Here is a 27,078-nt window from a genome sequence, read left to right as displayed (position 1 = left end):
TTATGCACTGCTAAAACAGAGACGCCTGCGTTGGCATGGTCATGTCGTGAGAATGGATGATGGCCGGATCCCAAAGGATCTCCTCTATGGAGAACTCGTGCAAGGAAAGCGCCCTACAGGTAGACCACAGCTGCGATACAAGGACATCTGCAAGAGGGATCTGAAGGCCTTAGGAGTGGACCTCAACAGGTGGGAAACCCTGGCCTCTGAGCGGCCCGCTTGGAGGCAGGCTGTGCAGCATGGCCTTTCCCAGTTTGAAGAGACACTTTGCCAACAGTCTGAGGCTAAGAGGCAAAGAAGGAAGGCCCACAGCCAGGGAGACAGACCAGGGACAGACTGCACTTGCTCCCAGTGTGGAAGGGATTGTCACTTTTCAGCCACACTAGACGCTGTTCCAGAACCACCTTTCAGAGCGCGATACCAGAGTCTTTCGAGACTGAAGGTTACCAACAAGGAAAGGCAGGGAGAAAGTTCACCAGGTGTAGCTTCCTTCTGCACAGAGAAGGCAGCAAGGGGTGGGGGAGATCTGCCTACTGAATTTCCACCAGACCTAGAGGACTCGCCCTGCCAACTGCAGCCGTGCCCCCGTCCGCGGGTCAGGCTGGCGCTTCTGACCGCAGCTTCTCCCTTCCAGATTGACGTTCAGATCAGAGACGCCTTGGGACGGTGTCACCAGTGCGCCACCATTCAGCTGGACTTCCAGATGCCCATCCGGTTTGACCTCTCTTTTGCGGGGTGAGTTCTGTTCCTTCAAATGCTGTGCCCAGCCGCTCCAGTTCAGGTGTCGGTGTGCCAGCCAGCCAGGCCCTTGGCTCTTTCCGAGACCAAAATTCTGCAGTTACAATGACCGGTGTGTCTCCTTAGTCAGCAGGCATTGTGGAGAACAGGTGGCGAGGACAGCTTGTATCCCTTTAGGGACCCAGCTGGGTCCCTTTAGGGAGAAGGGCGGGATATAAATAAAGTTTATTATTATTATTATTATTGTATGGTGGTATCTGCGGGGGGCGGGGTTGTTCCACATCCACAGATACTGCGGCCTCCTTTTAAAACATTTTTGAAACGCAAAAATCAGTAAGAAAATCCCTGCCTTTTGCCTGCAAAATCATGCCATTTGCAGGGCAGTCTTCTGCGCTCTTGGAAGCCATTCTGGGGTGAGCCAGGGCTCCAAGAGAGGGGGTTGCACAACCCACCGGCGAGTCACTGTCCTACAGCCCTGCAAATGACGCCGATTTGCACCACAAAGGTGGGGAAGGCTATTATTTTTACTTTTTAAAAGGGGATCCCGGCATCCATGGATACTAGAATCTGTGGATGCCAGACCCACGGTGGGCCGCTGTGAGATACCGGAAGCTGGACTAGATGGGCTTATGGCCTGATCCAGTGGGGCTGTTCTTATGTTCTTAACTACAATTCCCAGGAAGCCTTGCAGGTCTCTTGTTATCTGGTGTGCTCCCTGGGGCATTTGGTGGGCCGCTGTGAGATACCGGAAGCTGGACTAGATGGGCCCATGGCCTGATCCAGTGGGGCTGTTCTTATGTTCACGGAGAAGGCAGGTCCACTGTAGTTACCCAGACAGGCATTGGGTTTCCCGGCCTCTCCCTCGGTCACATCTAGCCCACCCACAGCTCACGTCCTGATGTCGTGTGTGATGCATATTCCTCCACAACCCCTCCCCCCCACTTCACACCCAGAGTGGTTGCTGCTCACAGTGCAGTGAAACGGTCTTGGGGCAGCCAAATGCCATGGGACTGGGAGGATGTGACACAGGGTTGCATCGGTCCGACGTGTGTTATATAGCATGGAGCGCCCCCTTAGTTGCCCCGTGTGCGGTGACCAGTTTTTCAACAGATCAATGAGGTGTGCATATTCCACTCGTAACCGAGCACATCACCATTGCGGCGTCTAGCCACGTACGTCGAACGTCTGTGTGTAAGTCCCTTAGTGTGTCGCTTCTGCGTTTTTGATTGTGTCAGAGAAGCCCCTCTCCAAGTCTCTGAGCCAGCAGTTCCCTTTTTTTTTTCCTTCCCTTCCCTTCCACTCATTCTACTGTCGTAACTTGTCTGATAGCCTCGGCCGACCACAGAACAGGGAAAGAGGAACTGCCGGGGAACATGGGTGAGACTTTTCTGGAAAGCTTAAGCTCGGATCAGAGTGGAGATTATCTGAGATTATCTCTCAGACAGCTCCTGGAATGCTAGTTCCGGGAATTGCACATGAGGGGCAGGCCAGCATTCTCCCCACATCCGGGATAGGGGTGCCACTTGGGTAGAAGCCAGAGTCAGACTAGCCCTAGTCAGTAGGTAGCCCCAGACTACCTACCTTGGGCAGGTAACTGGTTTTTTTGTAGCTTGTCATGGAGACTCCGTTGGGGACACCTTCAGAAAATTTAAATTTGTAGTCGTAATTTTTCCCCCTTTTGAGATTCAGAAAAGTAAACCTGGGTATTTGTCCAATTCTGTGCATCACATTGCACGTGTAAACCCATGTTTGGAATCCGGCATCTTCAGAATTTCAAGAGTTATTATTATTATTAATCATTAATAAATACTATGATTAATAATGAGCAATAATAAGAATTTCAAGAGTTTAATTTTTTTCATTTGTTTATAATAATAAAAGAAGAAGAAAGGGGAAAAAAAAGACCACAGCATTAAAGATACAGTGGTTGGCAACCTTCAGTCTTGAAAGACTTTGGTAGAAGCCTACAGCACCCGGTATTCCCAGGCGGTCTCCCCTCCAAGTACTAATCTGACCTGACCCTGCTTAGCTTCCGAAATCATGGTATAAGCCTACAGCACCCGGTATTCCCTGGTGGTCTCCCATCTAAGTACTAAGCAGGCCTGTCCCTGCTTAGCTTCCGAGCTCATGGTATAAGCCTACAGCACCTGGTATTCCCTGGCGGTCTCCCATCCAACTGCTAACCAGGCCTGACCCTGCTTAGCTTCCGAGCTCGTGGTATAAGCCTACAGCAACTGGTATTCCCAGGCAGTCTCCCATCCAACTACTAACCAGGCCTGACCCTGCTTAGCTTCCGAGCTCATGGTATAAGCCTACAGCACCTGGTATTCCCTGGCGGTCTCCCATCCAACTACTAACCAGGCCTGACCCTGCTTAGCTTCCGAGCTCATGGTATAAGCCTACAGCAACTGGTATTCCCAGGCGGTCTCCCATCCAACTACTAACCAGGCCTGACCCTGCTTAGCTTCCGAGCTCATGGTATAAGCCTACAGCAACTGGTATTCCCAGGCGGTCTCCCATCCAACTACTAACCAGGCCTGTCCCTGCTTAGCTTCCGAGCTCATGGTATAAGCCTACAGCAACTGGTATTCCCAGGCGGTCTCCCATCCAAGTACTAACCAGGCTGACCCTGTTTAGCTTCCGAGATCATGGTATAAGCCTACAGCACCCGGTATTCCCAGGCGGTCTCCCATCCAAGTACTAACCAGGCCTGACCCTGCTTAGCTTCCGAGATCATAGTATAAGCCTACAGCACCTGGTATTCCCTGGCGGTCTCCCATCCAACTAATAACCAGGCCTGACCCTGCTTAGCTTCCGAGATCAGACAAGATCAAGCATGTGCAGGGTATGATATTGTAAAGATACAGTAAAAAAATGCAAATAATGTCTATATTGCCGGATATACATATACTGGATTAAAACGTATGTTTAGCGTTCATGGTGAGAAGATACAGTTAAGAATTTAAACGCTTCTTAAGTATGGTGGCTCTCAAACACCTGACGTTTATCATATGTGGCTCTTACATTAAGCAAGCTTGGTCACCTCTTCAGTAGCGTGAAGTCTCTGAATAAGATATCCAGGGGAGAGGACCGGCCATCCGGCTTGCACGCACGGGTGCGGGAACCCAGCCACCTTTTTGCAGGACTGTTGGCATTGCCCAAAATGATTTCAGGGAGAGGCGTGGCCTTGTGTGTTGAGACACCAGCTTCCTCACTTTCTCTCGCCTCCTTTCCGGGCAGCAAAGACGGAGGGGCACCTGAACGTCCGGTGATGATCCATCGAGCGGTCCTTGGCTCCGTCGAGAGGATGTTGGCCGTGCTGGCGGAGAGCTGCGGCGGGAAGTGGTGAGTCCTGACCCTTCTGGCTTAGTTGGTTGTGTGGGCAAACTGACTTGATTCCCACCCAGGGCACGCTTAGCTGCGCAGAGATGGAAGACTAGCTTTGAGGCTGAAGGCCGGGGGGGGGCCAGCATCTGCAGGCAAGTCTAGGAAAGACCCCCTTTCTGGAACCTTAGAGAGCCACCCCCTTGGGTGCAGGCAGTGTCCTGACTTGAGAGCCAAGGAAGCGCCATCTACTCACTTGTCCACAGGAGGTCCCAAGTTCCGATCGTGGCATCTTCAGGTAAGGGATGAGAGAGCCCTCGTCCTGAAGCCTAGAGGCGCTGCTGCGGGTCGGGACGGACTGCGTGGACCGGTGTCAACTCCGTGGCCCTTTGGGCTGCCATCAGTGCTCATGACAAATCGGGGGGGGACGGGACGTCCATTTCAAGCACAGTGTGTGGACAGTTCCAATAGCCTAATGGAGAGAGCGTGGGCCTGCGGAGCTAGAGGTCAGAGGTTCGAATCCCTTTGAGAGGAGAAAAAGTGTGGACAGTGTTGTCTGGAAACCCAGGTTTGTATTGTCTCTGTAGGAAACCACCATTTCCAGGGTTTGGGGTCAGGAAAGCTGGGAGGGGGCTGTAGGAGTCTGCAGCACCCATAGAGGCAAGGTCTATAGCAGGGGTGTCCAAACCTTTTGGCAGGAGGGCCACATCATCTCTCTGGAACTGTGTTGGGGGGCGAATTAATTTACATTTCAAATTTGAATAAATTTACATAAATGAATATATTGGAGATGGAATTTGTAGGAGTGATTGAAGGTCTTGCAATAACAGCTCAAGGCCTATAAAAGTTCTTGCACAAAGCAAAGCCAGCCTTTCCTTCACTGCCACTGCTGTATCACAGATGTGAAACAGCAAGCAGTGGAGGAAGCCTTGCCCCACAGCTCATGCGAGAGGTTAAACAGCCATCTTTACACTGAGAGCAATTGCGTCGGGCCAGCGCAGGCTCCAGCAAATCTGCAGAGGGCCGGGTGCTCATTGAAAATGGGGGGCCGGATTGTGAGTCCCTGAGGGCCGCAAGTGGCCCCCGGGCCGGGGTTTGGGCACCCCTGGTCTATAGTGATTGGGGGGCTGCAAGGCTTTCGAGCAAAGATATCTAGTGAGTCTCCCAAAGGGCGGGTATGGTGGAAAGGGGAGGTCCGAGCCCAGCCATGCTAAGGACTGTTCTGCTTTGGTGTCTATTTGCAGGCCGTTCTGGTTGTCCCCGTCCCAAATCATGGTGATCCCGGTGGGCCCAGACACAGAGGACTATGCCCGTGAGGTGAGAGTCCTGAAGTGGTAACAGAGCAGTTCTGCTGCATAGCTAACACTCAACCCTCCATGCCTGCGCTCAGCAATTCTGCAAGGTGTGGTAAGGGGTGTTTTTCCCTGAGGATTTTGGCTTTTCTTTTCTTAAAAGCAAGTTTCTAGCCCTCATGATCGTGGGGCTGTGCTTGAAAAAGCACTGTGTGCTTGCCAAAGTCTTGGAAACCAGAGAGGGGGCTTGGCTGCCATCCCACACTCTATAATGGGCAAAGCCAGAGTAAATGACACAGCAATTATCAAAACGTCGCCAAAGAAATGCGAAAGTGACCCGGTGCATCTTGGGTCGCTTTGCAGAATCGAGCTTCTCTTGGGGGACTTGCAACTTGTCAGCTGACACAAGGGAAACAGCGATGTCAGGCGGAGTAAATGGGGAATGATGGGACAGTGTCTCAGGTGGAGAGAGGGGTTGGGGGTGGTGTTGAGATTGAGGGATAAGAACCTAAGAGCCGCACTGGATCAGGCTAAAGGCCCACCTAGCCCAGCTTCCTGTGTCTCACAGCGGCCCACCAAATGCCCCAGAGAGCACACCAGATAACAAAAGAGCTGCAAGGCCTCCTGGGAATTGTAGTTAAGAACATAAGAACAGCCCCACTGGATCAGACCAAAGGCCCATCTAGTCCAGCTTCCTGTATCTCACAGCGGCCCACCAAATGCCCCAGGAGCACACCAGGTAACAAGAGACCTGCAAGGCCTCCTGGGAATTGTAGTTAAGAACATAAGAACAGCCGCACTGGATCAGGCCATAGGCCCATCTAGTCCAGCTTCCTGTATCTCACAGCGGCCCACCAAATGCCCCAGGGAGCACACCAGATAACAAGAAGACCTGCAAGGCTTCCTGGGAATTGTAGTTTAAGAACATAAGAACAGCCCCACTGGATCAGGCTAAAGGCCCACCTAGCCCAGCTTCCTGTGTCTCACAGTGGCCCACTAGATGCCTTAGGGACCCCACAAGATAGCAAGGTACCTGTGTCCTGTTGTCACTCCCCTGCACCTGGCATTCAGAGGCAGTCCGCTTCTAAAACCAGGAGACTCATCACGGCTTGTAACTTGTGACGGACTTTTGCTCCATCAGTGTGTCCAGTTCCCTTTGAAAAGACCTTCAGGTGCCATCTCCACATCCGGTGGCAAGGAGTTCCACAGATTGATGACGAGCTGGTGTCTCTCTCTGCCTCTGTCACAATGCTGTGGCTTGGCTGCTTCTAGTTACCTCTGCCGCAAATGGCTCTACGATGGTTTTTTGTGTACATTTTAATGATTTTACTTACTGTTTTTATCCATTGTATATGTTATTGTGGAACTTTGTAAGCCACCTTGAGCTTTTGCTTCAGCCTGGGAAAGACAAAATATAGTTTTTTTTCAGCTAAGTAAATTGAATAGCCCCCCCCCCCCCCAGGCTGAGGTGAGCTTGCCCCCTCCCAAGAAGGCCAGGGTTAGGACAGTTGTGCGGAATCTCGACCTTGCATGCAGTCTGTCTGTCTCTCTCTCTCTCCTCTGTCCGCCATGCTTCAGGTCCACCAGCTCTTCCACCAGGCGGGATTCACAGCTGATGTGGACGCCGACTCGGGGTCGACCCTCAATCGCAAAATCCGGAAGGCCCAACTGGCCCAGTACAACTTCCAGTTCGGTAAGCTTTGCTCTTGCTGGGGTGGCGGCTGTTGCAGGCCTGGGCAGTGAATTCTGGTCCCCCTCCGAGGCTGAGAGTAGTCAGGATAAGGCCAGTGTTTCTGTGAACCCGGGTGACGTATGCGCAGGGCTTGTGCATTTCCTTCGCACTCCTTTTCTGTCCACAGGACAGCCTGATAATGCCTGATCCACCATCGGTCTAACATCTGACTCTCAGGGAGGCCACAGCGGGGGGGGAGAATAGGCACGAAACAGGAGGAACAGGTGCATGTTTCAGAGTGTGAGGAAAGGCCCCCGCCCCAAGGAGCTTACAGGCTAAAACGAGTTGAGAATAGATATGGCCGTTGGGGAGGCTTGAGGACCAGATCCTGCTGGAGCCTTTCCAGCTGGGGATGGAAATGGGATGATCGGGGATGCCGGTTTCTCCCCCCCAGTGGTCGGCCGGAAGGAGCTCTCCAACCGCACCGTGAACGTCCGTAGCCGTGACACCCGCCAGCATGGCGAGCGGGACCTGCAAGAGGCCCTGCGCAGGCTCCAGGAGCTCCGAGACACTCGCGCCCAGAACGCCGAGGAGCTCTTCTGAGTAGGACAAGTCTTGACCGCCTTGACCCCTTCCTGACCTCTCCGTAAACCGGAGCCTGTACAGGCCACACGAGAAATCCAACACGGTCTGCTGGAGCGCTGACAAAATACTTAGGATTGTTTAGTGGCGGTTGTCGGGAAGGATGTGGGACGGCAACTGGGCTGAGCATGCCACTAGAGAACAAGGGGAGGGGCTTTCCTTTGTTCTGGGAAAGGCTCTGCATGGAAATGGGCGTCTGGCGCAGCGCCTAGTCCTCGCCACCCATCCTGGAGTAGGCATCGGAGGCCTGTAATTAAAATACCTTTCTCGAGTAATTACGGTGTGCCGGTGATGCGCTGGGTGAGCTTCTCGGATCCATGTCACCTCCAGGCCAGCTGGCGAGGTGAAGGTTGGGCCAAGGTGGGTTGTGTTTCTTTGTTTGCTTCAAGGCATCACCTGGCCGGGACTGAAACTGGTGCCTGGGGGGTGGGATTTGTGAACAGCGTAGAAGAGTCGCACCTGCCTTTGCCGTGAAAGCGGCTGATGCCCCAAGGAAGCAGGAGGGGATCCCCGCACACTCCCTGAATTGAGCAGAACTTGGCCTGTAGCCCCCTTCGATATCATAAGGAAATTCCCCTGGATCAGGCCAAGGGCCCATCTGGCCCCAAATTCTGTTTCTACTTCCTGAAAGTTGCAAAGCCTCAAGGACTGGGTGTTGTACACTCCCAGGGTTTTGGGGTGCTCAGAGTTCTTGGTTCTCGAACCCTAGACCTCTCAAGGGACCCCTATTCGGTAGTACTGCCACCACCCTGTATGTGCCAGTGTCTCAGTCCAGGGACACTGAGACCCTCTAGGCTTAATTCTATCCCTTGCAGGCACCGAGCACTTTCTTTAATTAAAGCCTCAGTCCTCAAGTTACTAGTCCTCAACGAGGATTTGGCCGCTTGCTGAACGGCTAGGCAGAATCCTTTGTCCCCAACAGACAATGAAACAACTTAGTAAAAGGATTTTTACTTTATTAAATGCACAGGGTTACAAAAGGCAGCAAACACTAGAGGCATAAAACTTCTAGGAAACATCTCAGCATTAAAATAAGAAAGCTAACTGGCTGTCTCTATTATTCCCTGACTCTCACCTGGTCAGCTTTCTGTTGTAGATCTTTCAGCTCCTTTACCTATGGACCAGGCTCTCCACCTGCAGGATGTTGCACCCACAACCTTTTCCACCAAACAGACAAAGACCTGACACCCCCTTTGGGCTTGTTCTTATACTTTTCATGCTAACAGGATACAGGTGACTCTGTACTTATTTAAACTGTCCAATCAGAACTCTTGGGGACAGAATTTTCCCGAAGTGGGGCTGGATGGCCCCAGTGGCCCTCTCAGTTCTCCTCTCCCCACTGGAGGTCTACAGCTGCATTCCCTCCTTGATGGGCGCCTTTCTGTCTGCATAGGTGCTACATTATCACCTCCCATTGAGTTGTAAATTCCGTTGGCTGTTGTTACTCACATCCTTGCAGCTAAGGACTGCAAGCCACTTCTCTGTTACTGGTTTACTTTGGTTCAGGCGCTACATGCTACTAGGTCTTTTTGTTGTTGGCAACCTTCAGTCTCGAAAGACTGGTATCGCGCTCTGAATGGTGATTCTGGAACAGCGTCTAGTGTGGTCGAAAGGGCCGATTCGGGAATGACAATCCCTTCCACACCGGGAGCAAGTGCAGTCTGTCCCTGGTCTGTCTCCCTGGCTGTGGGCCTTCCTCCTTTGCCTCTTTGCCTCAGACTGTTGGCCAAGTGTCTCTTCAAACTGGAAAGGCCATGCTGCACAGCCTGCCTCCAAGCGGGCCGCTCAGAGGCCAGGGTTTCCCACCTGTTGAGGTCCACTCCTAAGGCCTTCAGATCCCTCTTGCAGATGTCCTTGTATTGCAGCTGTGGTCTACTTGTAGGGCGCTTTCCTTGCATGAGTTCTCCATAGAGGAGATCCTTTGGGATCCGGCCAACATCCATTCTCACAACGTGACCAAGCCAACACAGGCATCTCTGTTTCAGCAGTGCATACATGCTAGGGATTCCAGCTCGTTCCAGGACTGTGTTGTTTGGAACACAAACCAACTTTAGCCAGCTCTAAACCCAATTAAACCTCCTCGAACTCTTCGCATATGACATCTAGGGGTCTGTTTACAGGGGCAGAGTCGGGTGAGGTGCTGCCTTTTAGTGGGGTTGGGTGGCTTCCACGTCTCTCTGTGTCGAACCTTAGCGTCATGTGACCATCTGCACAGAAGGACCGTGGCAAAGGGGTCCCAACTTGGGCTGCTTCCCTGCGGTCTGTTGCTGACCGCCCAGGAGACGACCTCAAGTGGGTCACAGGATGGAGCAAGCCTTGGAGGAAGTGCTTGTTCCAACCACGCCTTTGATACAACCACCCTTGAGCGCGAAGCTGCACCATTTGATATTGGTTGGCAACCTTCAGTCTCAAAAAACTATGGTATAAGCCTACAGCACCTGGTATTTTCAGGCGGTCTCCCACCCAACCAGGCCTGACCCTGCTTAGCTTCCGAGATCATGGTATAAGCCTACAGCACCCGGTATTCCCAGGCGGTCTCCCATCCAAGTGCTAACCAGGCCTGACCCTGCTTAGCTTCTGAGATCATTGTAGAAGCCTACAGCACCCGGCATTCCCAGGCGGTCTCCCATCCAAGTGCTAACCAGGCCTGACCCTGCTTAGCTTCTGAGATCATTGTAGAAGCCTACAGCGCCCGGCATTCCCAGGCGGTCTCCCATCCAAGTGCTAACCAGGCCTGACCCTGCTTAGCTTCCGAGATCATGGTAGAAGCCTACAGCACCCGGTATTCCCAGGTGGTCTCCCATCCAAGTGCTAACCAGGCCTGACCCTGCTTAGCTTCTGAGATCATTGTAGAAGCCTACCGCGCCCGGCATTCCCAGGCGGTCTCCCATCCAAGTGCTAACCAGGCCTGACCCTGCTTAGCTTCCGAGATCAGGCATGGAAAGACTACATGACAATCTATGGTCAGAGGCAGAGCCTCTCTTCTGCACCAATAGTACACAGCAATCACCAAGCAAACCCAAATCCCCCAGACATAGCTCACAACATGGGCAGAGTGCCTTTTGAGAATCACTACAGTTCAGAATCACCCTGAACTTTTGGGGGGAAAGAGTATTCCACTTTGGTGGATGTTGCCTTCCAGTGTTCCTTTGTGGTTCTGAAACTGCACAGCACTCGACAAGCAAAATACAGTCAGCTGAGCCCTTCCGGGCTTCAGAGATGGTTTCCGGTTGTGGTTTCCAGGCTTGTTTTAAAAAAAAAAAAGGCAAAGCGGGTGTTGAGCTTCTGTGCCCAATGGGAATGTGTTTCCGCTGTGGACTGAAAACCTGTTTGGAAAGCATTTATCCCTTGCATAAATGATGACTAAGTGCTTTTAAATCAGGTCTTGTCTCATTTAGTTCTGCCGTCGGCTCGGGGTAACCCTGTGCAAATGTCGCCTGGGGCTGGAGAGTTGATGTCCACTGAGAGAAGTGGGGAGGGGGGCCCTTTTGGCAGCTTGAAGCCCCCACCCTTGAACTTGAAAGCTCTCCTCTTTGTTGTGCCACAGTTCCTCCCCACTGGGCCTTGTGCCTGCTTAAGGCTGATTAGTTTCCCTTGTTAAACTCACAAGTGCAGCAAGCAAAAGTCAGAGTCAGGTCCCAGTCCAATAAATGTGGATTGCCAACTCACAGTCCAAAGTCAATATGCCGGGTCAAAGTCCAGGTAGGTTAGGTCAGCTCAGCTCAGCTCTCCTTTGGGTCAGGTAGCATCTACCTCTGGGTCAGGGTAGCCTTTGGTCCTTCTGAAGCTGCCTTTTATCCTTGGATGTCTCATAATCCAAAATGCAGCTCAGCTGTGAGCTACCTTGTTAAGTCCAAATTAGGCTCAGCTGAGCCATCTCTTCAGTCCATGTCCATTCAAAGTCCCATCAAGGTCAAATGAAGCTCAGGTGTCCATCAGAGTCCCATTGGCCTTGATTGATTACAGCTGTGGAGCCAGCCCTGCCTTTCCCAGAGCTGTCAGCCAGCTGTCAAAACATGGAACCGCTAGCAACACCACATCATCCACCTGATGATCTTCTGATCTTCCATTACACTCTTTATAATCCAAGAAAAGAGTTGGGACTTTGGGTAGGTGGGAGAGCCAACGGATCAGTACGAAAACACTTTGCCCATGCTCTACTGAGCCCATGCTCTACTGCTGCTGCTGCTGGCCACATCCCAGAGCAGAGTCTGGGCACGGCCAAGAGTTTTAATTGACCTGAGGTAGGAATTAACTGGCTTGCATTTGTTTGCCAGGAGTCTGGAGGTATTATAGCCGCTCTCCTAGTGAGTGGTGGAGCTCCTGCTGGATCCAGCCCCAAGTTCCAGCAACGAGGACTTGGAATCCTTGCCGTTCAGAGTTGGGCCTTTCGGAGGAGCCGGTCCTTAATTTCCCAAAATGAGAAGGGGGCCCTGACTTGCGCATGGGTTGGGTTTTGTGGCCATCCTGGGGCTTTTCAAGAGACGCCGTGCACAGTGGTGAAGACCTCCTGCCCTCCCTCGGTCTCTGCGCTGCAGGTCTGTGCTCCGCAAATAGTCAGCTCTCCGTATCCACTGGGGTTGAAAATACCAGCAAATACCAAATGGATAGGAACCCATTGATCCTATGGGATCAATGGGGTTAAGTGGGAGGAATTGGTGATCTGTCCGTAGCGGAGACCGCCAGGCTGCAGAGGCCTTCAAAACAGTGCTTGTGACTAGTTGCGGAGCCCTTTAAAATGGCCTTCGGAAGCACCCTCTGGCCGTTTGGAAGGGCTCTGCTGCATTCTGAATGCCAGCAGAGACCTTTAAATGGTGCCCACAACCAACTTCAGGATGGCCGGCGAGTGCCAGAAGACCTTCTGCAAATCCGCGAGTAGCCAAGAACAGCCCAAGAACATACAGGGGGGGGCAGGTGACAATTTTGCTCCCCGCGGATAGCAGGAACTGACTAGATCTCGAGGCCAGTCCTGCTGGGCATATTGAAGAGTCCAATAAGTGACTTATTCTCTGCTTCCCTGCCTGGCCTCTTGTTTCTCAAGCTGTTTATGGGCTGCTCGGGCAACAAAAGGCCCATCTTTCACAACCCCCAGGTTCTTTCCCCCTGCCCAGGAGTAGAGAACAGGCACATGAGTAAGGGCTGACTAGCTGCTCCTTATGCAACAGCTCCCGTCTCTTACTCGGAGTTTGCTCCTTGCGGTCTCTCTCTTGCGCAACTGGGGCTTGGGCTCTTCAGTGACTTCATGGCCACCCGCCACGCCTTGTTCAGGTGAAAAGAATTTCCAGGGCCCCATGAGTGTTAAGTGTACTTGTGTATATGTGTGTGTGTGGGGGGGGGGGGGTGTCGTTCTGCCCCAAAGGAAGTTTGTGTTTGTGCAGTTTGCAGAAATAATCCCCGTCCAACCTGTGTTGTGCTACCAAGTGTGAAATATTGATTTGGTCAGGACCGGCACTCCTTGACTTCTGAAAACTCACTCTCTCTCAAGCCGCTCTTGGCAGTCATGAGGACCAGAAACTTGGTTTTAAAACTTTAAAAAAACCACAGTTGAGATATTCACAGTGAGGGATTCCGAACACTGGTGCTGATTCTTGCACCAGTACAAAGTACTTTTGAGATACTACCCCCTGTTCCCCAGCCTTGTTCTCAATATTTCTGTTTAAGGATGCTCAATGGATGGGTGGTTTGCAAGAGAACATAAACCCAGCTGGATGAGGCCCATCTAATCCAGCTTCCCCTATCTCACAGTATTTTTTTTACCCTGTTACCCTGCACATGCCTAATCTCGTCTGATCTCGGAAGCTAAGCAGGGTCAGGCCTGGTTAGTACTTGAATGGGAGACCGCTTGGGAATACCGGGTGCTGTAGGCTTATACCATAGTCTTTCGAGACTGAAGGTTGCCAACCATTATCTCACAGTGGCCCACCAGATTCCCCAGGGAGCACCCAAGACCACAGGAGACCTGCATCCTGGTGCGCTCCCTTGCATCTGGCATTAAGAGCTTAAGGAGAGACCTTCAGGGCTGCAGGCAGAAGTCCAGCAGGTTGAGCATGTGCTCAGCCTGATGCCTCTGGAAAGCCCGCAAGCAAGATGTCTCTTCTGCTCTTCAGCCCCCCCCCCCACCGGTCTTCAGAAAACATTGCCTCTGAACACGAGGGCACCGTGCTTGGGTTTGGAGTGGGGGGGGGGAGATGGCATAACAGAACAGTTGCCCTCCCCCCGTGTCTTTCAATTGCACCTGCAGCTCGTCCTTTACGCCAATGGGCATCAAAGTTATTCTGAGGGAACCTTGTGTAGCTTAAAACCATTGCTTTTGTAGCACCAGCAACGCAGACAGTCAGCCCCCTGCCCCGAGGCGCTTGCAATCTCCAGCCTGATCTCAGGGCCGGGTGGAGGGGCCGAGAATGAGGAAATGCGGTCTGACATAACGGTGACCTTTTGTTCCAGCCTACTGGGGTGTTGGCACCCTCCATGGGTGTTTTTGTCCTGTCTCCAGGTGTCAAGATGCACGGCTTTCTTGTACCCAAACAAGGATCCAGGAGTGGCTTGGGGTGGGGTAGGGGGTGCCGGCCTGTCTCTTCCTTTTCATGCGCAGGGAACTCTCTTGTCTTGAGTCAAACCCCGCTGGGAAGACAATGACGGCCTTTGTCCCGCTGCGGTTATTCCACTCCGACGCATGCCCTTCTTATGAAAAATCGACACAAACATTGCGACATGTTTGGCTTGGAAAAAACGGAGACGGCTTTGCAAGAGCCGGAGCTTCCCCTGGTAACCGCCGAGTTGCTTCCCGTGACCGTTTCTTTGGTGAGGGGAGGCCACAAGGCCTGGTGTGAATCAAGCTCCTGGCTAGTATTCGCAGGGCAAACCTGTCTTGTCCATGCTTTTTTGGGGGTGGGGTCTTCATTGGACCTGCCCAAGCCCTCCAGGCACTCAAAGAGGCATGTCAAACTCTGCCCCCCCCCCCGTCCACTCTCTGGATTGCAAAAGCAAGAAAGTGTAATTAATCTGTGGAACTCCTTGCCACAGGATGTGCTGATGGCACCTGCCCTGGATGCCTTTAAAAGGGGATTGGGCAGGCTGAAGGAGGAAAAATGGAGTCTGTCGCAGGTGACGCCACAATGGGTATGCGCAACCTCCTGGTAGGCTGCTTCAGAATGCCTGGTGCAAGGAATGAGTGGCCACAGGATGCAGGGGACTTCTTGTGTTGTGTCCTCCCTGAGGCAGCCGGTGGGCCTCTGTCAGATGCCGGAAGCTGGACTAGATGGGCCCTGGGCCAGAAGCAGGTCTGTTCTTATTTGGAGGAGAGCCCCTCTAGCCCACAACTCTACTCTTTTCCTCTTCCTTTTGGAATCCACAGTGCAGGAGGTGGACAGAGTGGCTGCCCCCCTGCCAACCTCTTGCCTGAGGCACTGCCTCAGTTGACCTCATGGGTGAGCCAGCCCAGGTTGTAACTGACCGTGTCTTCCAAGTAAACGGAGAGGAGAACATTCTTTGCTGTTCCCCTCTTGGCCCTCACCTGGCCCTCAGGTTTCAGTGGGGCCAGGGCTCCCTTTTCAGAGGTAGAAAACGAATCAGACCCCAGCAGGTCCTCCTGGCTTGAGGAGTGGGTGACCTCAGAATGCCAGATGCAAGGGAGGGCACCAGGGTGCAGGTCTCTTGCTGTCTTGTGTGCTCCCTGGGGCATTTGGTGGGCCGCTGTGAGATACAGGAAGCTGGACTAGATGGGCCTCTGGCCTGATCCAGTGGGGCTGTTCTTATGTTCTTAACTACAATTCCCAGGAAGCCTTGCAGGTCTCTTGTGATCTGGTGTGCTCCCTGGGGCATTTGGTGGGCCGCTGTGAGATACAGGAAGCTGGACTAGATGGGCCTATGGCTTGATCCAGTGGGGCTGTTCTTATGTTCTTAACTACAATTCCCAGGAAGCCTTGCAGGTCTCTTGTGATCTGGTGTGCTCCCTGGGGCATTTGGTGGGCCGCTGTGAGATACAGGAAGCTGGACTAGATGGGCCTCTGGCCTGATCCAGTGGGGCTGTTCTTATGTTCTTAACTACAATTCCCAGGAAGCCTTGCAGGTCTCTTGTGATCTGGTGTGCTCCCTGGGGCATTTGGTGGGCCGCTGTGAGATACAGGAAGCTGGACTAGATGGGCCTATGGCTTGATCCAGTGGGGCTGTTCTTATGTTCTTAACTACAATTCCCAGGAAGCCTTGCAGGTCTCTTGTGATCTGGTGTGCTCCCTGGGGCATTTGGTGGGCCGCTGTGAGATACAGGAAGCTGGACTAGATGGGCCTATGGCCTGATCCAGTGGGGCTGTTCTTATGTTCTTAACTACAATTCCCAGGAAGCCTTGCAGGTCTCTTGTTATCTGGTGTGCTCCCTGGGGCGTTTGGTGGGCCACTGTGAGATACAGGAAGCTGGACTAGATGGGCCTGTGGCCTGATCCAGCGGGGCTGTTCTTATGTTATTAAACTACAAGTCCCAGGAGGCCTTGCAGGTCTCTTGTTATCTGGTGTGCACCCTGGGGCATCTTTGGAGGGGGTCGCTGTGAGACACAGGAAGCTGGACTAGATGGGCCTGTGGCCTGATCCAGTGGGGCTCTTCTGCTGTCCTTATGTTCAAAATGACTTGAGAACATTTGAGGAGATCAGGGTGGCAGAGAGTGGTGACGTGTGTTGGAAGGACAAAGGAGCCCTGTTGACCAACAGCTACATAGAAACCACCCTCTTCCTTGAAGTGGGCACTTGGTGTTCTCTCTGGCATGCTGCCAACTTCTCAGGGCTGTGTGCCAGTGAGTCTTGTGGCTCACTCAACGTATATCTTTTGTTTTCTTAAAGAAGGTGTTGGATGGCACACATGAACTGGCACTTGTCCCATCTTAGCCCATTCTGACTGCTTTCTGCAGTCCTTGATTTTAACTAGCTGGCATATTTCACAGCAACGGAGCTTGTTCCGGGCAGAATTGAGAATGTGGCCAGACCGAATTTGTCTAGAGGTCAAGATGGAGTCTGTCTCGTCAACATTATTCCTCCCTCTGGCAATATTCTCAATCTTTCCCTTTCTTAGTCTTCAATTCTTGTTGTTGGCAACCTTCAGTCTCGAAAGACTATGGCATTGCGCTCTGAAAGGTGGTTCTGGAACAGCGTCTAGTGTGGCTGAAAAGGCCAATTCGGGAGTGGCAATCCCTTCAACACTGGGAGCAAGTGCAGTCTGTCCCTGGTCTGTCTCTCTGGCTATAGGCCTTCCTTCTTTGCCTCTTAGCCTCAGTCTGTTGGCCAAGTGTCTCTTCAAACTGGGAAAGGCCATGCTGCACAGCCTGTCTCCAAGCAGGCCGCTCAGAGGCCAGGGTTTCCCACTTGTTGAGGTCCACTCCTAAGGCCTTCAGATACCTCTTGCAGACTTCCTTGTATCGCAGCTGTGGTCTACCTGTAGGGCGCTTTCCTTGCACGAGTTCTCCATAGAGGAGATCCTTTGGGATCCGGCCATCATCCATTCTCACAACATGACAACATTGGAGGCAGGCTGTGCAGCATGGCCTTTCCCAGTTTGAAGAGACACTTGGCCAACAGACTGAGGCAGAGAGGCAAAGAAGGAAGGCCCATAGCCAGGGAGACAGACCAGGGACAGACTGCACTTGCTCCCAGTGTGGAAGGGATTGTCACTCCCGAATCGGCATTTTCAGCCACGCTAGATGCTGTTCCAGAACCACCATTCAGAGCGCGATACCAGTCTCTCGAGACTGAAGATTGCCAACTCTAACTGGCCTTACCATCGAGCTGACAGTCTTCCTTTGGGGAAGACGAGCAAAGAGTAATATGATCCCAGCATTTTTACTAAGATGGGTGCTGGTATCAGAGGGGACACCACAATACCTTTCTTTATAACTGGCAAAAACGGAAAAAGTGTTGGTTCTTTGGACCACCTTTTCTAAGAAATTTTCACCATCTCTTTATCCAGTGTAGACCAGTGCATCATGGATCCCATCTGTGCTTTACTATAAGCTCATCTTAATCTAAATGTTTCTCTTACTCCTGGGAGCCACACTTCTGCATATTTCTGTGCCCTTGTCTAACCCTCTGGTTCTGGACACTTCTTTCCAATGGGGACCCTGGGGGTATCTCCTCCCCCTGTCCCTTTCCCTGTTCCGGGTACTTATGCCCCGTGGAGCGTCCTCCATGAGGATGAGGAACTCATAAGAGAGCATAAGCAGTTCCATTATATAGTTCAGTTAGCATTGTACCCTATTTGCAACATAATTTCAGCGAGTTACCTCTTAATTGGCACTTGTCAGTGGTTCTGGAACAGCATCTAGTGTGGCTGAAAAGGCCAATCTGGGAGTGACAATCCCTTCCACACTGGGAGCAAGTGCAGTCTGTCCCTGGCCTGTCTCCCTGGCTATGGGCCTTCCTTCTTGGCCTCTTAGCCTCAGACTGTTGGCCAAGTGTCTCTTCAAACTGGGAAAGGCCATGCTGCACAGCCTGCCTCCAAGCGGGCCGCTCAGAGGCCAGGGCTTCCCACTTGTTGAGGTCCATTCCTAAGGCCTTCAGATCCCTCTTGCAGATGTCCTTGTATCGCAGCTGTGGTCTACCTGTAGGGTGCTTTCCTTGCACGAGTTCTCCATAGAGGAAATCCTTTGGGATCCGGCCATCATCCATTCTCACGACCTGATCGAGCCAACGCAGGCGTCTCTGTTTCAGCAGTGCATACATGCTAGGGATTCCAGCACGTTCCAGGACTGTGTTGTTTGGAACTTTGTCCTGCCAGGTGATGCCGAGAATGCGCCAGAGGCAGCGCATGTGGAAAGCGTTCAGTTTCCTCTCCTGTTGTGAGCAAAGAGTCCATGACTCGCTACAGTACAGAAGTGTACTCGGGACGCAAGCTCTGTAGACCTGGATCTTGGTATGTTCCATCAGCTTCTTGTTGGACCAGACTCTCTTTGTGAGTCTGGAAAACGTGGTAGCTGCTTTTTTGCTTTTTTTGTTTTGTTTTGTTTTGGGGTCTAGACTTGGCTCAACTCCTGGTAACTAGAACTGGATCCAACAGGTGCAAATGGCAAGAGAGGAGGTGGACATCAGGAAGAAATTCCTGGCAGTCAGGACGGCTCGGCAGAGGAACGGATTGCCAAGGGAGGTGGAGCCTTCTCCCTCACTGTAGATCTTCAAGCAGAGGTTCAACTGCTTTGAACCTGCTGGAGGGCGCTCTAGGAGGTTTGCCTGCTGCAGGACAGGAGGGTTGGACTAGATGGCCTTGTGGGCACCTTCTGGTTCTGTCATTACAGGAAACCATGCTGGGCGTGGACGGTTCATTGCCATGACCATTTCCTTACACCTTTTTGAGTCTCAGTGTAGCAACCCACCCAGAGTGCGACTCAAGCTTAAACCTGCCCAGTGTTGTGAGTTTTTTTTGGGGGGGGGGTCTGTTTTGGGGGGGTGCAACAACCAGGCAGGCACTGGGTCTGACTTGCCTCTCTTTTTGGACGGGTGCAACGCTGCTGCCCTAGGCACAGATTACAGAGGCAACCTGGCCCCCTAGAGGGGAGCACAGCATGATCCCTGTTTCTCGGGCCCAGTGCTGTAATCTTCCTCCCCTAGTCACCAACCACAACCTCGTGGCTGTTCAGATCCGGATCTGTGCCCAGAAACGGCCCATTGGTCACGTAGACTAGGAAACAGCTATTGGGTGGGGGGAGAGAAGTGACCAGACTTTTGTGCCCACACAAGCCCCATTTTTTCCTCCCCGAGAAAGGCCTCCTTGCCAGGTGCTTTCCCGAAGGTCAGCTGCCTGCTTGTTTCTCAACAGGTAGGAACAATGATCTCATTGAAACCTTCTGCCTCAACACCATGGCTGCGTGTGTGTGTATTTTAAACACGGTTGCAAAAACTCTGTGGGTTTTGTGGCTGCTGCTCCTTTACTTCATTCCATGTGGTTTGTTTATTGCACAGATGTGGTCACCTCAGTGCAGCTTCGGTTCCGTCAAGAGCATCTTCTCCCCCTGGGTACCGGGAGACAGTTGCATGATGGGAAAATCCTTTCCCAGTTGATGGTTACCAGTGTCAGAACAGAGGGATGCTCCTCTTTTGTCCTTCATCTCATGTCAGCGTTTCACTCACAACCATCACATCGAAGTCAAGACTCTAAAATGTTGCCAGCTTTTGAACTTCTCCAGAATTTTGCTCCTGCACCAATAGAGGTCTTCTGTCTTTCAAAATAGCTTCTGGCTATCATGACCATGAGCTGTTAATAGACCAGGTCTTGTTGACCCAAACAAACAACACCAGCATCAAGCTTCTAGTCCTTAATTCCCAGGTTGACCAGATGTCATAACCGTGAAAGAGGACAAGGCCCCCTCCAAGCAACTGTTACCCTGCACATGCCTGATCTTGTCTGATCTTGGAAGCTAAGCAGGATCAGCCCTGGTTAGTACTTGGACGGGAGACCGCCTGGGAATACCGGGTGCTGTAGGCTTATACCATGATCTCGGAAGCTAAGCAGTGTCAGGCCTGGTTAGTACTTGGATGGAAGACCGCCTGGGAATACCGGGTGCTGTAGGCTTATACCATGATCTCGGAAGCTAAGCAGGGTCAGGCCTGGTTAGTACTTGGATGGGAGACCGCCTGGGAATACCGGGTGCTGTAGGCTTATACCATGAGCTCGGAAGCTAAGCAGGGTCAGGCCTGGTTAGTACTTGGATGGGAGACCGCCTGGGAATACCGGGTGCTGTAGGCTTATACCATAGTCTTTCGAGACTGAAGGTTGCCAACTACTATTCGAGAAAAATGTAGGGCATGACAAAATAAAAGCTAAAAACACTCATATGTTGATTTCATGTGGTTAATTTAAACACTATATTAGTATTAAATTTAAAACTATATTACGTATAATTTATTAATTACACAAAGACTATGCACTGCCAATAGGCCTGCTCACAGGGAAAAGGAGGACATGTATGTTCTTTTCCAGGACACGAGGCTAAAAAAGAGGACATGTCCTGGAAAAAGGGGACGTCTGGTCACGCTGTTAAATCCCGATTAAGGGTACTTTACCTGGACAACCCTGATGGAGGCAGAGATCATTGCCTCAAGTGGATCATTCAAAGGGCTCCCCCTGTGGGTAGAAAATGTAGCAATGGTTTTTAATCATGGACCATTTAATGGAACCTCAAATTTGCTCCCTGAGATGACCCCCTCTCTGCCTTGGGTCAGGGCTGACCCCATTTCCCAGATCCTTGTATGGGGCAATGGGATACTTGACCAAGGCATGTGATCCTTCCTTGTCCCCTGAACATGTGGCGTCGGGGCGAGGAGGACAGATGCATCTGGGGAGGTTGAGTCAGTTTCAAAGCGTGCGTTTTAGGAGCAAAGTTTGAGAAGCTTGATGACGACCAAGCCGACCGCAAGGCCTCCGCCAACCAGGGCGCCAGCCTGCGCTTTGGTCACCTTGCGCAGAAGTGACCCACGTTTTTGCACGAAGCGTGCGGTTTTGCACTGAAAAGCCATCCTTGTTCAGCTCCAGGAAAAAAAATGGGTCTTGTGTCGGTTGCTTTGTTTCCGTTTCACGCCCATTTTTGTGGCCCTGAGGACTAGAAACCTGCGGTATTATTTTTGCTAAATGAAACCTCTGATTCTGTGCCGCTGTTCCAGAATTCTGCACTTGTGCGACGCAATTGAATCACAAAGTATAAATAGTCTTTCTGAGGCTTTATATACCCGCTAAAATGGATTCCTTTTCCCAAGGGGGATCTGTCATTTTCTGAGAAGGTCTGTGGAATCCCTGATGGGGAATCCATCCTAACCTTCCACTTTTCCAAGGCAGAGAAGAGTCTGGTCCTGTCTGTTTTAGTTCTATGCGTGTCGGTTCCTGTTCCAGCAAATCTCCCCTTATCCCGTGATTGCCCCCATAGTGGGTGGGTCGTCTCATTCTGAAAAGCAGGTCAGGTCCTGCTGGGAATGGATTACAAGCATCCAATACCTGGAATACAGGCCACATTTTGCTGAGCTGGCCTCTTCTCAGGGCACTGTTGATCCAGCGCTGCAGGGAAATGAGGTTTTTCTTAAAAAGCAGATTACCGAGTTCAAAGTCGGCAGTCAGGCAGAAACCACCAGGGAGAGAGGGTGGGGGGAGCAGTGCTGGGACAAGATCCTGGGTGCAGATGAACTTGTTTTGTTCGTGAGCTGACTTTGCTGCTTCGGGGCCAGAATCCGAACACGGATCACCCACCCAGCAGCCCTCCCCCCAACAATATTTTCTTCTTTGAATTAATTTGAATTTAATGATTTTAGAAATGGGCTATGTCAGAATGCCAGCTGCAAGGGAGGGCACCAGAATGCAGGTCTCTTGTTATCTGGTGTGCTCCCTGGGGCGTTTGGTGGGCCGCTGAGAGATACAGGAAGCTGGACTAGATGGGCCTATGGCCTGCTCCAGTGGGGCTGTTCTTATGTTCTTAACTACAATTCCCAGGAGGCCTGGCAGGTCTTCTTGTTATCTGGTGTGCTCCCTGGGGCATTTGGTGGGCCGCTGTGAGATACAGGAAGCTGGACTAGATGGGCCTATGGCCTGATCCAGTAGGGCTGTTCTTATGTTCTTAATTTTAATAAAACAAGAAAATAGCAAGCTTGGGGGGGGGGAGGGTTTGCTTGTGAATTGAGAGAATAAGTGGACAAAAATAAACACATCCAGGGAAAAATTTCAGTACTGCTTTTGGGGACAACAGGTGGATTTTGAGGTCTTGAACAACCTGGCACAAGTTTGATCATGGCCTTGAAAACTGCTGATTTTTTTTTTCCCTATCATAGATTTCCCCAGCAGCAAGACACAGGTGTAAGTTTTTGATGCTCAGACTCCAGACCTTGAATGTGCATTTCTGAGAATGGGAAACAGTGGCCGCTTTGGGGGATTGGTTACTGTGTCCTTGACGGACAGAAATCCAACAGGATTTGAGGCTCTTAGGACTGTGTTTCCATGTTGGGGGAAAGTTATGCCGTTGGCTGTCGCTGTAGAGCTGGGTATCGAGGTGCATTAGAGAACATGTGCAAGGAAAGGAAAGGAAAGGTCTGTGCCCCTAGCTGTTTCCGGTCTCAATGGAGAGAATGAGAGAGGAGTAGTCCAGGGAGGGGAGTGATAATATTGAAAGGAGATACAGTTATAAAAATGCATAATTTCAGGCAGAGACCAAAACAGTCCTGGTTCAAGAGCCAGTTTGGCGTAGTGGTTTGGGAGGTGGACTTAGGCCTGGAAGACCCAGGTTCAAATCCCCCCTCAGCCACGAAGTTTCCTGGGTGACCTTGGGCCAGTCACTTTCTCTCAGCCTCACCTACCTGACAGGGTTGTTGTGAGGACAAAAAGGAGGGGAGCAGCTGTGTACAGCGCCCTGAGCTCTTTGGAGGAAGGACGGTGTAAAAATGTGAAAAAATAAATAGATAAATGGTCTGTTAAGTGCACATTTTGGTTGTTTTCCATTCACTCTTGAGACATAAACTCTACAATACATTTTATTTCTATTTCTAGAAATGTCTAGAAATATGTTGTTTCCCTAAATGTCTGTTTCCCATAAAGCTGCTGCTGCTGCTGCTGCTATTATTATTATTATTATTATTATTATTATTATTATTATTATTATTGATTTTGTTACAGGGGTGACTGCAACAACTACCGCGGCATCTCTCTCCTTAGCGTTGTAGGAAAGCTGTTTGCCCGAGTTGTACTAAAGAGGCTCCAGGTACTTGCAGAGAGCGTCTATCCAGAATCGCAGTGTGGATTCCGAGCCAACAGGTCCACCACTGATATGGTATTCTCCCTTAGACAACTGCAGGAGAAATGCAGGGAACAACGACAGCCACTCTTTATAGCCTTCATAGATCTCACAAAGGCTTTCGACCTGGTCAGCAGAGACGGCCTCTTCAAGATTCTCCCCAAGATTGGATGTCCACCCAGGTTCCTCAGCATCATCAGATCTTTCCACAAGGACATGAAGGGCACTGTTGTCTTCGATGGCTCCACATCAGACCCTTTTGACATCCGAAGTGGAGTGAAGCAGGGCTGTGTTCTTGCACCAACCTTGTTTGGGATTTTCTTCGCTGTCCTGCTGAAGCAGGCCTTTGGAACTGCAACAGAAGGCATCTATCTCCGGACCAGAACAGACGGAAAGCTCTTCAACCTCTCCAGACTGAGAGCAGAATCCAAAGTCCAGCTGAAATGTCTGCGTGACTTCCTCTTTGCCGACGATGCAGCTGTCACTACCCACTCTGCCAAAGATCTCCAGCAGCTCATGGATCGTTTTAGCAAGGCCTGCCAAGATTTTGGACTGACAATCAGCCTGAAGAAAACACAGGTCATGGTTCAGGATGTGGACTCACCTCCCTGCATTACAATCTCTGAGCATGAACTGGAGGTTGTCCATGACTTTGTGTACCTTGGCTCAACGATCTCCGACACTCATTCTCTCGATACCGAGCTAAACAAGCGCATCGGTAAAGCAGCTACCACGTTTTCCAGACTCACAAAGAGAGTCTGGTCCAACAAGAAGCTGACGGAACATACCAAGATCCAGGTCTACAGAGCTTGCGTCCTGAGTACACTTCTGTACTGCAGCGAGTCATGGACTCTTCGCTCACAACAGGAGAGGAAACTGAGCGCTTTCCACATGCGCTGCCTCCGACGCATCCTCGGCATCACCTGGCAGGACAAAGTTCCAAACAACACAGTCCTGGAACGTGCTGGAATCCCTAGCATGTATTCACTGCTGAAACAGAGACGCCTGCGTTGGCTTGGTCATGTCGTGAGAATGGATGATGGCCGGATCCCAAAGGATCTCCTCTATGGAGAACTCGTGCAAGGAAAGCGCCCTACAGGTAGACCACAGCTGCGATACAAGGACATCTGCAAGAGGGATCTGAAGGCCTTAGGGATGGACCTCAACAAGTGGGAAACCCTGGCCTCTGAGCGGCCCGCTTGGAGGCAGGCTGTGCAGCATGGCCTTTCCCAGTTTGAAGAGACACTTTGCCAACAGTCTGAGGCTAAGAGGCAAAGAAGGAAGGCCCATAGCCAGGGAGACAGACCAGGGACAGACTGCACTTGCTCCCGGTGTGGAAGGGATTGTCACTCCCGAATTGGCCTTTTCAGCCACACTAGACGCTGTGCCAGAACCACCTTTCAGAGCGCGATACCATAGTCTTTTGAGACTGAAGGTTGCCAATACAATACAATATTTATCGATCTCATCTGATCTCGGAAGCTAAGCAGGGTCAGGCCTGGTTAGTACTTGGATGGGAGACAGCCTGGGAATACCGGCTGCTGTAGGCTTATACCATGATCTCAGAAGCTAAGCAGCGTCAGGCCTGGTTAGTACTTGGATGGGAGACCGCCTGGGAATACCGGGTGCTGTAGGCTTATACCATGATCTGGGAAGCTAAGCAGGGTCAGGCCTGGTTAGTATGTGGGTGGGAGACTGCCTTGGAATACTGGGTGCTGTAGGCTTATACCATAGTCTTTCGAAACTGAAGGTTGCCAACCAATCATATTTATTAATTTTATTCACGTCAAAATGACAACACAGCTGATAACGATCATATACACAGAAAAAGCACAACATTTATCAGCTGGTAAATCCTCATCCACACGGACCTTTGCCTGACATCTAAGTGTATTATTATTATTATTATTATTATTATTATTATTATTATTATTATTATTGAAATGGAAATTGATAGGCTGGGGCAGAAGAAGATCAAAGTGATCCCAGTGGCGACTGGCGACCTCGGTGCTGTTCCAAAACACCTTGAGGAGCACCTGAGCAGCATCGGAGCCACAGAACATCCATCAACTGCAAAAAAAAAGCAGCTTTAAGGGGGAACAGCTGACATATTGCGAGGGTATTTATGGGATGAAAACCAGGCATCCCAGGTCCTTGGGAAGGACTCCATGTCTGGATAAAACAAACCTGTCAATAACCACCTACCTGACTGTGCAAAAATCTCATCACCATCATCATTGATGGATAGGAATTCCTTTTCTCCTGGTTCTTATAGCTGAGCAGCCAAATAGAATGACAGAGACTTCTACTGTTCTTTTCGTCCATCTTTATTGCTCCAGCAGATATACCATACAGGACAGAAACAAAGACCGTCAGGACATAGGACCAGCCCCCAAAATAACCTCCCCTTTGCACACAAATTTATATTGTTGGCAACCTTCAGTCTCGAAAGTCTCTGGTATCGCGCTCTGAAAGGTGGTTCTGGAACAGCGTCTAGTGTGGCTGGGAAGGCCAATTCGGGAGTGACAATCCCTTCCACACTGGGAACAAGTGCAGTCTGTCCCTGGTCTGTCTCCCTGGCTATGGGCCTTCCTTCTTTGCCTCAGTCTGTTGGCCAAGTGTCTCTTCAAACTGGGAAAGGCCATGCTGCACAGCCTGCCTCCAAGCGGGCCGCTCAGATGCCAGGGTTTCCCACCTGTTGAGGTCCACTCCTAAGGCCTTCAGATCCCTCTTGCAGATGTCCTTGTATGGCAGCAAATTTATAACACAAATATATACACAAATTTATTGCAATGTGTAAACAAGTCCAATGAGACCCTCTGATGCAAGCTTTGGCTCTCATCCTGGGACTTTTCACAGTTTTCAAATCAGGAGCTCACTTCGCCCTGAACGTCTTGACATGTTTCCCTGGTATCTGTTCTTCCAACAAAAAGTCATCATCATCTCCTCTTGCATGGCCCATTATTGCTTTATCATAATAAAGTATGAAGTCTCTTGTTATCTGGCGTGCTCCCTGGGGCATTTGGTGGGCCGCTGTGAGATACAGGAAGCTGGACTAGGTGGGCCTATGGCCTGATCCAGTGGGGCTGTTCTTATGTTCTTAACTACAATTCCCAGGAAGCCTTGCAGGTCTCTTGTTATCTGGTGTGCTCCCTGGGGCATTTGGTGGGCCGCTGTGAGATACAGGAAGGTGGACTAGATGGGCCTAGGGCCTGATCCAGTGGGACTGTTCTTATGTTCTTAACTACAATTCCCAGGAGGCCTTGCAGGTCTCTTGTTATCTGGTGTGCTCCCTGGGGCATTTGGTGGGCCGCTGTGAGATACAGGAAGCTGGACTAGATGGGCCTAGGGCCTGATCCAGTGGGGCTGTTCTTATGTTCTTAACTACAATTCCCAGGAAGCCTTGCAGGTCTCTTGTTATCTGGTGTGCTTTCTGGGGCATTTGGTGGGCCGCTGTGAGATCCAGGAAGCTGGACTAGGTGGGCCTATGGCCTGATCCAGTGGGGCTGTTCTTATGCACACTTGTTCCCAGTGTGGAAGGGATTGTCACTCCCGAATCGGCCTTTTCAGCCACACTAGATGCTGTTCCAGAACCACCATTCAGAGCGCGATACCAGAGTCTTCCCAGACTGCAGGTTGCCAACCCAACTGTCTGCCTGGACTGGCCCTC

At 51.2% G+C, this 27,078-nt stretch overlaps 1 protein-coding gene and 1 pseudogene across 3 annotated transcripts in view; both read left to right on the top strand.

Annotated features, from left to right (window-relative positions):
- The window catches only part of TARS2 (threonyl-tRNA synthetase 2, mitochondrial), a 31,582-nt gene extending 22,195 nt beyond the window's left edge, over positions 1 to 9,387 (top strand). For all 3 annotated transcript variants that reach the window (XM_066610300.1, XM_066610299.1, XM_066610298.1), the window contains exons 14-18: positions 635 to 735; positions 3,979 to 4,083; positions 5,307 to 5,379; positions 6,933 to 7,047; positions 7,481 to 9,387. In XM_066610300.1, the coding sequence (XP_066466397.1) occupies positions 635 to 735; positions 3,979 to 4,083; positions 5,307 to 5,379; positions 6,933 to 7,047; positions 7,481 to 7,629 (543 nt within the window). In that variant the 3' untranslated portion in view covers positions 7,630 to 9,387. The remainder of the gene's footprint in view (positions 1 to 634; positions 736 to 3,978; positions 4,084 to 5,306; positions 5,380 to 6,932; positions 7,048 to 7,480) is intronic.
- Positions 9,388 to 13,416: 4,029 nt separating this feature from the next.
- On the top strand, positions 13,417 to 13,535 carry LOC136635334 (5S ribosomal RNA; annotated as a pseudogene).
- Positions 13,536 to 27,078: the final 13,543 nt, after the last annotated feature.

The sequence above is a fragment of the Tiliqua scincoides genome, chromosome 15, assembly GCF_035046505.1.
Source record: "Tiliqua scincoides isolate rTilSci1 chromosome 15, rTilSci1.hap2, whole genome shotgun sequence".
Lineage (NCBI taxonomy): Eukaryota > Metazoa > Chordata > Lepidosauria > Squamata > Scincidae > Tiliqua > Tiliqua scincoides.
The sequence above is the reverse complement of the archived record's forward strand: the minus strand, read 5'-3'. Positions and strand labels throughout refer to the sequence as shown.